The following is a 13,656-nucleotide window of genomic DNA, read 5'->3' as shown; positions in this document are numbered from 1 at the left end:
CAAAACAAACAAACTATTTAGGCAAGTAAAGTGGAACAATAAAGAAGAATTATTCATGGTACTTTTATAAAATGATGATGAGAAACAGAAACACTTTATTGTACTTTTATTAAAATTTTGAAAGATACATCTTTTAGAGTCAATCAACAATCAATGCAAACTTTTTCAGACATGATAAAGTTTTTAACTTTCCGACAGGTGTTGACATTCGGTAGTTTTTCCTACTTTAGTAAACAGTAATAAAAAATACATAAAACTTAGAATTCTTAAGTATCCTAAGCCCAATATTCGTTTGTAATTAATATCTTTGCAATCTCTAGTATATTTCCTGACACCTAATTACACCTCCAGGGAGTTTTCTAACACCTAATTACACCTTCACGAAGTTTTCCTGACGCCTAATTACACCTTCAGGGAGTTTTTCCTAACACCTAATTGCACTTTCAGGAAGTTTTCCTGGCGCCTAATTACACCATCAGGGAGTTTTCTGAAACTTCATTACATCTTAAGAGAGTTTTCTTGACACCTCATTACACCTTCAGGAAGTTTTCCTGACACCTCATTACACCTTCAGGAAGTTTTTTTGACACCTCATTACACATAATACTTATCGTCACGACAACATAACTTGTAGAAACAAAGAGGATAAGGAGAATAGAAATGAACCCATTAAATCGAACATTACACACGAAACACGAGTTCTTAATATTGCATCATTCTGCAAAGTAGAAATGCTAGTTGAAATTATTCAGAACTATGACATAATTACTGGTAAGATGTAAAGCCAGAGCTACTAATATTTCACTTAGAACCTTGAAAAACAACAGGTTACCAACAAAAACATTACTTTAAAATTACAAGAGATATCGAACCATCTTTATTTGTTTGTAGTTAAGCACAAAGCTACACAATGGGTTATCTGTACTGTGCCCTTTGTAGTTAAGCACAAAGCTACACAATGGGTTATCTGTACTGTGCCCTTTGTAGTTAAGCACAAAGCTACACAATGGGTTATCTGTACTGGTGCCGTTTGTAGTTAAGCACAAAGGTACACAATGGATTATCTGTACTGTGCCCACCACGGGTATCGAAAGCTGGTTCCCAGTGTTATAAGTCCGCTGACCTGCCGCTGTGCCACTGGGGTAGTTCCAACTGTCTAGGTTTAAAAAAGTGTATACAGTAAAATCACTTTATTGTTAAAGTTTTAAATTTATTCAAACAATTGAAAGAAATACTTCGCTTCTCATTTACGTTCTAGATCTCATGTGTCTCAGAGGTAAGTCAGAGGGTTACGGTGCTAAAAACCAGGGTTCGATACTCGTGATAGGCATAATAGAGATAGCCCATTGTGTAGCTTTATGATTGATAACACAAGACAATTAATGAACTGGAAATCAAGAAAACGTACTTTAAAATTTAAGTGGACAAATCTTCTTCAAATCGTCATTTCAAAAAAAGAAGACACCAACATAAGCCCCCAGTGATACAGCGGCATGTCTGCGGACTTACAAAGCTAGAATTCGGGCTTCGATACCCGTGGTGGGCAGAGCACAGATAGCCCATTGTGTAGCTTTGTGCTTAATTACAAACAAACACAAACATAAGCCCCCCCCCCAGTGATACAGCGGTATGTCTGGGGACTTACAACGCTAGAATTCGGGTTTCGATACCCGTGGCGGGCAGAGCACAGATAGCCCATTGTGTAACTTTGTGCTTAATTACATATAAACAAACAAACACAAACATAAAAATACACAGGAAACACCAGCAGCAATTAATAGGGCTAAATGTAATATTCATAATATTATTATTTAAATTATTTTATGTGACTTATATGTGGCTCGGTAATCAACAAACTTATGAACCTACAAGCAATTCGGTGGATAAATAGTATTTAGCTTTCACCGATTTGGAATCCGAGGATTCACGATTCGTGTGCCTGCAACAACGAGGTCCGCTCTTTGGAGCTGTAGGTACACCATAAGAGAAGGGGTAAAATCCCATACTTCGCGGGTTGTAGTCTAGTTGTTAGTATGCTGAACTGTGAGCTATAAAGTCTGTGGTTTGCGTTCCACTACTATAAAATCCTGCTCCGAACTTTTGGACCACGGTGCGTTATATGGAATGACAGTCGTTATCCTACTGTTTGATTAGAGTAATCTAAGAGTTGGCGGCAGGTGCTGATTTCTAGCTGTGATCCCTCAAGTCAACCAGTTCAAAATTAGGTACGGCTGACGCAAATAGCCTTTATGTAGTTTCTTGCGAAAATTCTAAAACAAGTGAACAAACAAAGATCTAGATAATTCTAGGGCTAAAATTATTTTGCTTTCTTTGAAAAAACAAAAGTAAAAAATACTCATCTTTAGAAAGTTCTTAGACTTGTGATTCAAAAATAATGAAATTGAAACATGGGTGGTAACGACTAGTAAATGACATTTCATGAAGTAAACATGGGTGGTAACGACTAGTAAATGACACCTCATGAAGTAAACATGGGTGGTAACGACTAGTAAATGACACCTTCATGAAGTAAACATGGGTGGTAACGACTAGTAAATGACACTTCATGAAGTAAACATGGGTGGTAACGACTAGTAAATGACATTTCATGAATTAAACATGATATATTTAAGTGAATGTTGTACCATATACTGTCATTCCATAACTTATAACGGATTCTGATAAAGATGCATAAACTATTTTTTTATATTATTTGGTAAAAATATTCTGTATTAAAATTTTCTATATACGTACATTTATAATCAGAATGCTGCTTATTGTCTACAAATAAATGTTTATATTTATTTTTGATAATGAATTTGTAAAACATTTGTTGATAATATTTATATGTTCTGAGTGAATTATCATAGTTTCTGTTTTATCAGTATTTATATAGATTTCATTTATACTAAGCCAAAACTTTAATTTATCGAAAAAATTTGTAAGAAATATCTGTTAACTTCCACATCAACACGAGTTACAATTAGAGCTGTATCATCTGCATATTGATATAGTTTACAATTTAAACCCCTATTTACAGTATCATTAACATACAAGTTAAACAGTAGTGGACCTAAAATAGAACCTTGTGGAACACCATATTTTATTGTCATTGTTACTTCAGTTTTTGTTATACTCAGCAGTATGTTATGATTTAATGTATTGTTACGTCTCCGTTTGTTAATTAACTTTCCGTAACTTCGTTCCGACGAAACTTTAGCGACACAAGTCCTTACTTAATAAAATTGGTTTATTCTTTCCGAATATAACTTTACGATACACTTAATATTCAATATTCAAACACTATAACGAACGAACGTTAACTTCAACAATACCCTGTGACTGCAATTCAATTACTCATTACCTACACACACATTGCCTTCACGTTGTGAGCGTCCTACTTATATACCAGAAAAACATATATCTAGTAAATGCTAGGGCATTCACGAAGGAACAAGATACTTCCAGAAAATAGACGGCGTGACAATAGTCACGTGACCCCCTGACGCAACAGTATCAAATGCTCTATTAAATCAATAAATAATCTTTTTATTTTTATCTAACTGTAAATTTACATCATTTGAAAAGTTTTCTAACAGTAATGTGATACTTTTATTTTTAATAAATCCACACTTACATTTGTTTATTATGTTATTTTTTTACAATAAAATCCAACATTATGTTGTATACACACCTTTACATTATTTTTTTCAATTACATGTAAAATTGGTCTATAATTACTGAAATATTTTTATTTCCTGACTTCTAAGTATTTTAAGTTCATCAGGTATTTTCCCTTCTTCATAGATTAAATTTAGTAGGCATGTTATAACCTTTGTAATAATATTGATAAGAGTAGTTCCTTCAGTAGTTATACTAATAATTGTATGATTCACATTGGTTCTATCGCTCGTCTTGAAAGTCAGAAAAAGAAAACACATTCCTTCATGTACCTATGACAACGTAACCCGTGGCGGAATTATTTTTAGCACTTTCTACATTGCTTTCTCTCTGTTGATGAGTCAGTAATAGTCTGACAGTAAAACAGTTTCTTGTTCCTCTCATTCTATGTTAGCGTGCCGTTACTAATGCCCTTTTAGTAATTTTGGACATTGTTAAGTTTCGGATAAAAAACACAACTTCGTTATTTACGTTATTTTGAGCATGAATGCAGATAAATGTAAAAATCATCAGGATAATATAGTGTTATACTATCCTGAAGAAGACTGGCTAGTGCCAGCCAAAGCATGAGATTGTGTGTAGTTGTTTTTTTTGTACTCGTTTATGCTTACAGTAACGTAGGTATGTGGATTTTTAATTATTAAATATGTGTATATTAGTCAAATAAAAACAATTATCCAAACATTTCTTTATATAATAAGTACTAAGAGGGAAATACAACATTTTCTGTTTCAATACTATATTTTGTAATTCAGTAATTGATTTACTTTTGATTGTACTAAATGACTAGAGGGCGTTATAAAATTAAGGAGTAATAGAATATCGACACGATAAAAATTCTTATCCGACATATATATATATATATATTTTTTTTTTGCTTTAACGGCCCCAAAGTACGGAACACAATTTTCTGGTAACGCAACGCGAACCATGAACCTTCGGACTCACAGTTCGGAAGGTTTGAAGAGATATTTTCGGTTTATGTAAATATTTTTAAAAAGAACGTTAACGGATTTTTTAGTGATGCACTTTTCATAAAAAATAGTCATAAATATTTGTAATATTTTTATAAAAGTGACCTGCTTGCTTTGTTTAGGTACAGACCAACAAACATGTGAAAATGAAGAAAAGAAAGAAGATGATATTTCAGGAGAATTAAAAGGTCCAGCAACATCAGAGTCAAAGGTAACTGTGGTTATGTTTCTCACTCTCTATCTGACAGCTTCTCCTGTTAAATGTCACCTGGCGAGTGTAATCGTTCATGTATGTTACTAAAATAGGTTTATACGTCAGGCGATGTTGTAATTTGAGAAAGGTGTACGCTTTAAGTTCTTTGGAACATATGGGAGCAATCACTTCCTGTAGTTAAAACTTTGTGTACATAACCTTCTACTGATATAACATTGAGACACACCAAACCAGCAAAAGGCTCTTCAGTTTCTGCAGCTTTCTTAGACACTACCGAAAGCAAATGTCTCCCAGTGGTTCAAAAGTAAGTCTGAAAGCTTATAACAGTAAAAACTGGGTTTCGATACCTGTGATGGGTAAACTTCGTGCTTAACAGCAAACAAACAAACCGAAATAAATTCAACAACAACAAAAGACCAACCTTCTATGTCAAGTGATATGTGATGTCATTAGTATGTCTCCCAGACTTAAAGGGATACAATATAATCATATATGAGATTATTTAAGTTTTCTCCACAAACAAGTAAAAGAGGCAGAGCTTCTGGAACACCATTATTTTTCCAAAGTAGCTTGTAAATGCTATGTGATGTAAAGAAGAAACAAGACGAGGCAGGTATTTAGATATAGAACCAAGGGTGGAAAGAAATAAAATGGTTTTACCCCTTGCTATAATTGTCGATTAAATGGAAACAATAGCTAGATATTAATTATCATCCTTCAACACCGTCAACAGTTAACCTTCATTTACTATATAATTATCATCCTTCAACACTGTCAACAGTTAACCTTCATTTATTATACAATTATCATCCTTCAACACTGTCAACAGTTAACCTTCATTTATTATATAATTATCATCTTTCAACACCGTCAACAGTTAACCTTCATTTATTATATAATTATCATCATTCAACACTGTCAACAGTTAACCTTCATTTATTATATGATTATCATCCTTCAACACCGTCAACAGTTAACCTTCATTTATTATATAATTATCATCCTTCAACACTGTCAACAGTTAGTCTTAATTTACTACATTATTACCATCCTTCAACACTGTCAATTGTTAACCTTTATTCATTATATAATTATTATAGTAAATGAAGGTTAACTGTTGACAGTGTTGAATGATGATAATTATATAGTAAATGAAGGTTAACTGTTGACAGTGTTGAAGGATGATAATTGTATAATAAATGAAGGTTAACTGTTGACGGTGTTGAAGGATGATAATTATATAATAAATGAAGGTTAACTGTTGACAGTGTTGAAGAATGATAAGTATGTAGTAAATTAAGACTAACTGTTGACGGTGTTGAAGAATGATAATTATATAATGAATGAAGGTTAACTGTTCGTCAACTGTTCCAGGAGACAAAGTTTATTAATAAGAATGTTGGTTTAGAAAAGTCTGGATTTGATGGTGGCATTATGGGATGTAATGCCTTACTCAAGACTTAACGCGTCGGCAGGCATTCATTTATCTATTTGATTGACAGTTAACAGATGTTAAGTGGTTATCGCGACTGCAATCGTCTAGCGATTACATGGACATTACATTCAGTTTTATTACACTCGGATATCAAGAGACGAAGCAAAATCCGGTTTTGCTTGGTGGAAACGGAAGAAAGTAAACAACGGGGAGTCCATTTGAGGAAAACTATCAGTATTGCATAGGAATGTCAATAACGCAACAACTGCCTATTTTTTATTCTCATTTTGCTATCATTTTGCCTCCCTCCCCCCCAGTTTTCTGAAATGACGCTCCAGATGCAACCAATAACTACAACTGATTAAAAGAACAAAACGTTAAGTTAAATATTCATAGCTTTCTTGAGCAAGAGAAAAAGAGTACAATAGTGTGAAAGGTGAAATTCCACGTTTGAAGGATATTCCATAAGAACATTATGTTCATTGTGGCTTACAAATATAGGCGACGGAAGATATTTGAATTTGGGATTGGGCAGTTTGAGTTGATATGTAAATTCACTTTTAGCAGGTCTCTTTCACGAGTAGTTATTCCTTTATCTTAAATCTAATAACGTAGACCTCAAAATATCCCCGAAGTGTATTTGATAAAGCGCGTATTTGTTTGTTTCAGAGCAAATCCACGTTGGGCTATCTGCTACGTCCAGCGCGGGGAATCGAACTCCGGATCTTAGCGTTGTAAGTTTCCCCGATTGACTAAAGCGCGTTGCAACATTTATTTTATACATTCTAAATAGATGTGCTCAAATGAACAAAACCACCTTAACCTAAACCAACATCCCGGGGGTGCGAACATACCTGCATTAAACTATTAAGCAATATTCGGTCATGTGACCTCTTTGTCCCAAACTGTATACATAGTCCTGTTTTATGTAACCTACTTATATCTGATGATGACTAAACCGTATCAAAAAGTTGTACATTTGTAACTTGGTTAACTTGTAATAAGGTTTTTGTTTTGTTACCTATTCAAGCCGTCTTACAAACTTCATTGTCTCAAAGCAGGATCCTTGTCTCCAAGTTAAAGAAGGTACTCGAACGTTTTGGATAATAGGCCAAACATTGAAGTTATTGGCAGGACTGATATATTTTTCATGTTATGTACACATCTATAGAACTAATGCACATTATTAATAGAATGTGTTTATTCTTTTCGTGATCCATGTTAAGTCTTTCTGCGGGCTATAGGTGGAGTACTACTAGACTATTGTGTAAGAACAGCCCATTTTAAGTTCATGGAAGCAACGCGTTCTAACGGGGCCGCTCAATATCAGCATGTCTCATATGTCTGCCATTTTGAAGAAGAACTTCTCGTACATGTTGAGCAAACTTTTAGCGTCGGAGTATTTAAAGTTTTTAAGAAAAATGTCAGTTTCCTGACAACGATAAAGTTTTGTTCTTCTTAACTTAGTTTGTTATTCACTCAAGATCCTTACATGTAACTGTTTTCTTTCAACAGGAGACAAGTCCAATGCCTAAAGAAACCAATACAACTTCTTCAGCTCCTATACCTAAAGAAAATCCGAATGAAATCATACAGCCTTTAGATAAACCACAGACGATGCCCACTGTTACCTCGACCACTGTAACCATAGAAACTCGGGAGACTTTAAAGAAAGTACCGCAGCCAATAATCTCATCTACAACAAACAGAATTAGTTTGAAAGGGGACGCCTCAAAAGAAGAACCATATCTTAAGACTTCTTCTACAACAAATGAAATTAGTTTTATAAAACAAGACGCTATGAAAGAAGTAACACAGCCAACAACCTCTCCTACAACAAAAGAAATGAGTTTTGTAAAAAAAAACGTATCACAGCCAATGATCTCTCCTACCACAACTGAAACTAGTTCTATAAAACAGGAAGCTCCAAAAGAAGTATCGCAGCCAATGATCTCTCCTATAACAACTAAAACTAGTTTTGTAAAACAGGAAGCTCCAAAAGAAGTACCACAACCAACGGTCTCTCCTACAACAACTGAAACTTGTTTTGTGAAACAGGAAGCTTCAAAAGAAGCACTAAAGCTAACGACTTCTCCAACAACAACTGAAACTAGTTTAGTAAAACAGGAAGCTCCAAAAGAAGTATCGCAGCCAATGATCTCTCCTATAACAACTAAAACTAGTTTTGTAAAACAGGAAGATCCAAAAGAAGGACCACAACCAACGGTCTCTCCTACAACAACTGAAACTTGTTTTGTAAAACAGGAAGCTCCAAAAGAAGGACCACAACCAACGGTCTCTCCTACAACAACTGAAACTAGTTTTGTAAAACAGGAAGCTTCAAAAGAAGCACTAAAGCTAACGACTTCTCCAACAACAACTGAAACTAGTTTAGTAAAACAGGAAGCTTCAAAAGAAGTATCACAGCCAATGATCTCTCCTACCACAATTGAAACTAGTTCTGTAAAACAGGAAGCTTCAAAAGAAGGACCACGACCAACGGTCTCTCCTACAACAACTGAAACTTGTTTTGTAAAACAGGAAGCTTCAGTAGAAGCACTAAAGCTAACGACTTCTCCAACAACAACTGAAACTAGTTTAGTAAAACAGGAAGCTCCAAAAGAAGTATCGCAGCCAATGATCTCTCCTATAACAACGAAAACTAGTTTTGTAAAACAGGAATCTCCAAAAGAAGGACCACAACCAACGGTCTCTCCTACAACAATTGAAACTGGTTTTGTAAAACAGGAAGCTCCAAAAGAAGGACCACAACCAACGGTCTCTCCTACAACAACTGAAACTTGTTTAGTAAAACAGGAAGCTCCAAAAGAAGGACCACAACCAACGGTCTCTCCTACAACAACTGAAACTTGTTTAGTAAAACAGGAAGCTCCAAAAAAAGGACCACAGTCAACGACCTATCCTACAACAACTGATATTAGTGCAACGCACACTACGATAGAAGAAAATGCGGCGGTGAAAATACAGTCGGCTTTTCGCGGATTTATGACTAGGAAACACTACGCAGCTACTTTAGCAGAAGACGGATATTTGATTTATCCGCAGATGAAACGGGATAACGAAAATACAACAGAATATGAATTACAAAAAATTACACGGACATCTACGGAAGAAAATGTACAAGAATCGGAAGAGAATAATTTCGTGGATCAAAAAGAATGTGTAGATGAAGAATTGAATTTAGAGAAGGCCAATGAAGAAGAACCGTCAACAGAAAAATGTCAACAAATTGGTTTTGAAGGAAATATTAAGAAGAATCCAGAACAAGCTGAATATGATAATCAATTAAAGATAGAGGCTGATAAGAAAGAGTTTTATCAACCTGAGGAAAAAAAAGAAGCTGCTGCTACGAGAATTCAAGCTGTGTTTCGTGGTTACCAAGTTCGTAGAGAAATAAAGCATGACAACCTCCATATTAAGTCTGAGAGTACCAAAGAGGGTGAAGAACAAGGAGAAAATGGATCATATAGTCAGCTGCAAAATGAAGCGAAAACTATAAACCAAACAAGCGTTGGAGATGAGAATGAAAAGGGTTATTTAGAACTTCAACAACACAAAGATTTGCAGGAAGAAGGTGAGCATAGAAAAAACCCACAAGAACCTTTAATTAGTCTGGAAAATAAAAACTCTGAATGTTTGAAGAAAGAAAATATAGATGTAGATCATGGTTCGGTGGCAGGGTTATTCAGAGCTGAACCAATTAGAATATTAAATTTTGATGACTCATTTAGACTGATATATCCTAAAGACGGTGATAATAAAGGAGAAATTAGCCAGAAACGTCAAGAACAATCAAGTTTTTCAGTAGACAACAGAAGAAGATCCGCGCCTGTTTTTGGTACACCGAAATTTGAAGAAAATATCAATTTTCAAGCATATTCACAAAAGACCCAAGAAAAGGCAGAAATCCCATTTACTTTTCAAGAAGAATGTACTTTGTTGGAGGATCATTGTACTATGAGTTCTCAGAAAGAAATATCCAAAGCGCCTATTATATTAGATACCCAAGAAGAAGAAGCTGATGTGTCCCTTTCTGATGGCAGCACCTTTAAACAAAGGCTGAACCAACCACAAGTAATAGATGTTAGAACATCTGACCAACAGTCTTGCGTAGAACCTTTCAATATAACAGATGTGTCACATTCAGATGTTCTTCTACAAAACCCAGAAGATTTGTTAATGTTTCAGAAAACGCAGACATCCTGTGCTGAACCAAGTCAAGAGTCTTTGTTCCAAGGAAATACGTCGTCTTTTATATCTGAAAAAAGTAGCGAGAATGACTTTTTAACTTTTGATGAAGAAGTAGCAGCACCAAAGGATTCTTGGATTTTGGATGAGAAAAAGGACAGTGCTTTCTTAAAAATCCCAGCTGACCTTATCAATTTACTAGATGATTCATTAGACGTTCAAAGCAAACCAGAAACGCAGAGACTCACGAAAAAACCTGAAGAATCAATGGGATTGTTTTTTGAAGATTGTCTTGATTCTTCTTGCACGACACAATCAGATGAAAGTAATCCAATGTTAAACACTAATGTTACTAAAGATCTAAATTTTCTAGAAATACCAAAGCCAACTATTAACTCAAACAGTCAACAGGAGGACACTCTTATTCAGTTAGAAGAAACTAATATGAAAGGTATTTCTTACAGCCGAAAAGATACATTTTGGCCTTCGGCTTACGAAACTGATAAGAAAGAGTTGAGGACTTCAGCTCAAGTTATTGGTGATCGTAGTACACTTCTTTATTGTCAAAATACTCTAAACAATTCGGATATTTTAAAAGACGTCCAACAGTTTACAGGAGAAATTGAAATTTCTGATGGAATAAAAAAAGATGAGTTAGATTCGCTGAAATTCCAGATACAGAATGAAGATACACTAATTGAACGTCCACAAATTGAATCAGTACCTGAAACTACTTTAGTAACAAAAACAAATAGTGAACAAATAACTGAATCTTCTGTAGTGGCCGAATCTACAAGCGAACACTTACGAGAAGACACTTTGGTACCTGAACCACCTGGTACATCTTTGCAGAAGGACACTTTGGTACCGGAACTACCTGATACATCTTTGCAGAAGGACACTTTGGTACCGGAACCACCTGGTACATCTGTGCAGAAGGACACTTTGGTACCGAAATTACCTGGTACATCTTTGCAGAAGGACACTTTGGTACCGGAACTACCTGATACATCTTTGCAGAAGGACACTTTGGTACCGGAACTACCTGGTACATCTTTGCAGAAGGACACTTTGGTACCGAAATTACCTGGTACATCTTTGCAGAAGGACACTTTGGTACCGGAACTACCTGATACATCTTTGCAGAAGGACACTTTGGTACCGGAACTACCTGATACATCTTTGCAGAAGGACACTTTGGTACCGGAACTACCTGGTACATATTTGCAGAAGGACACTTTGGTACCGGAACCACCTGGTACATCTGTGCAGAAGGACACTTTGGTACCGGAACCACCTGGTACATCTTTGCAGAAGGACAATCCTGAAAGCAAAAAATTTGATCAACCAACCATACTCGCCATCTCTCATTGTGATCAACAATATCCAGAACAATCAAATATTGTTGCAAAAGCAATTGTTTCAGAGGAATTAAAACTTGAATCTGGTGTTGAAAGCTGGGTGAAGAAATAACTGTTCACGTAAATGAACGAATGTTTTGAAGATATTATGCGTTTGTGTATTCTCTTCCATGAACTAAAACTTTGATTGAACTACACATTTTCATGAGTTAAACCTTAACACCTTTTTGAATATTAGATTATTTAAATGATTATTGAAAATTAATGTTGAAATTGTCCATTGTTAGATAATTATTATTATTTATTACTGTAAAATTGAAAAGATACAGAATGCCTTGCTAATGATATTTTAAAATTACTTTATTTAGTATGTACGGTATTAAACATTTAACTTATTCTACAGAGGCTCATTTGTATTGAAAACACGCGGTATCGTAGATGACGTTCGAGTACATTATATGAAAACGGTTTTGGAGCTTCACTGAGTCATAATAATCTATATGGCGATATATACAGTCATGTTTTCTCTGACAATTGTACATTTTGACAAGAACCCTGAAGTGTAGTTTCCATTGAAACAGGTTTTGTTGTAAGCCTGTCATGTCTAAAGCACATCACTGCTCCTTACTCACTTTCCATAATCAATCTAGCATATGAGTACAACGGTTTACCAGTATCCACTTAAACAGACCGATCACACAGAAATCCATATATGATGCATCGACGACTTTACTAGTGTGTATGGGATAGCATGAAGATCCATTTCATTTTCTAACTGAGTGAGATATCATTGTATGGACAGGAGATAGGACTAACCTCATCTTGAGGAATCCATAACCTGTTGGACTCTTTACCAGATGATATTGATTACGTTGCTTACTGTTTCCTAGATGGCCGTTGCCACTGACCTTTGTGTTTCGTTTGTTATGAATTTCGTGCAAAGCTACATGAGGGCTATCTGCGCTAGCCGTCCCTAGTTTAGCAGTGTAAGACTAAAGGAAAGACAACTAGTTATCACCACCCACCGCCAACTCTTGGGCTACTCTTTTGCCAACGAATAGTGGGATTAACGCCCCCATGGCTGAAAGGGCGAGCACTTTTGGTATAACGGGGATTTGAACCCGCGACATTTGGGTTTGTGAATTCTTACTTGTTGCAAGATACCATATATTTCTTCCCATAGCTGGGGTGCAATTTGTTCAGGTCTCTTTCTGGATGATCCTGATGTCCCAAGTTGATCCGTATCTATTTCCTTTCGTCTTAAAAATTCTAAATCTTCGATATGAAAACATATTTATGATCTAAGAGTATGAATATTTTACGACTGATAGACCTGTTACATACACTTTCCAAAAGTAATAACTTTTCTCTAGTAGCGCATTTCTGATGCATTTCGTTCTAGCATGAGCTAATATTAGCTGTGGTTGTCACATTACGTAAGGAATTGTCTATTCAAAAACCATTATAATATACCACATTTTACCCTCTAAAACATAAGAACATATTTCCAATGTTTAATTCCTTCTCAGGTGCAATCACTAAACGCTTTTTTTTAGTCGTGATCTAAATATGTAACTTGATTTGATAATACTTTAATATTAACTATTCACCAAAAAAAAAAAAAATCTGCTAGAAAATCAGTAAAGAAAAGCTATTTGTACTAACAGCTGTTTGAACAATTTCGTTGTTATAGTCATTAGGCAGAGAATTGTTTGTTTGTTTGTTTTTGAATTTCGCGAAAAGCTACACGAGGGCTATCTGCGTTAGCCGTCCCTAAGTTAG

General features: G+C 35.2%; 1 protein-coding gene across 1 annotated transcript in view; it reads left to right on the top strand.

Annotated features, from left to right (window-relative positions):
* The window catches only part of LOC106470943, a 44,512-nt gene extending 32,367 nt beyond the window's left edge, over nt 1-12,145 (top strand). Inside the window, exons 3-4 of the mRNA XM_022399584.1 lie at nt 4,778-4,866; nt 7,820-12,145. Coding sequence (XP_022255292.1) covers nt 4,778-4,866; nt 7,820-11,986 — 4,256 coding nt within the window. The 3' untranslated portion in view covers nt 11,987-12,145. The remainder of the gene's footprint in view (nt 1-4,777; nt 4,867-7,819) is intronic.
* The last annotated feature ends 1,511 nt before the right edge of the window (nt 12,146-13,656 follow it).

This window comes from Limulus polyphemus, unplaced genomic scaffold, assembly GCF_000517525.1.
Source record: "Limulus polyphemus unplaced genomic scaffold, Limulus_polyphemus-2.1.2 Scaffold4310, whole genome shotgun sequence".
NCBI lineage: Eukaryota > Metazoa > Arthropoda > Merostomata > Xiphosura > Limulidae > Limulus > Limulus polyphemus.
This window is presented reverse-complemented; position numbering and strand designations above follow the sequence as displayed.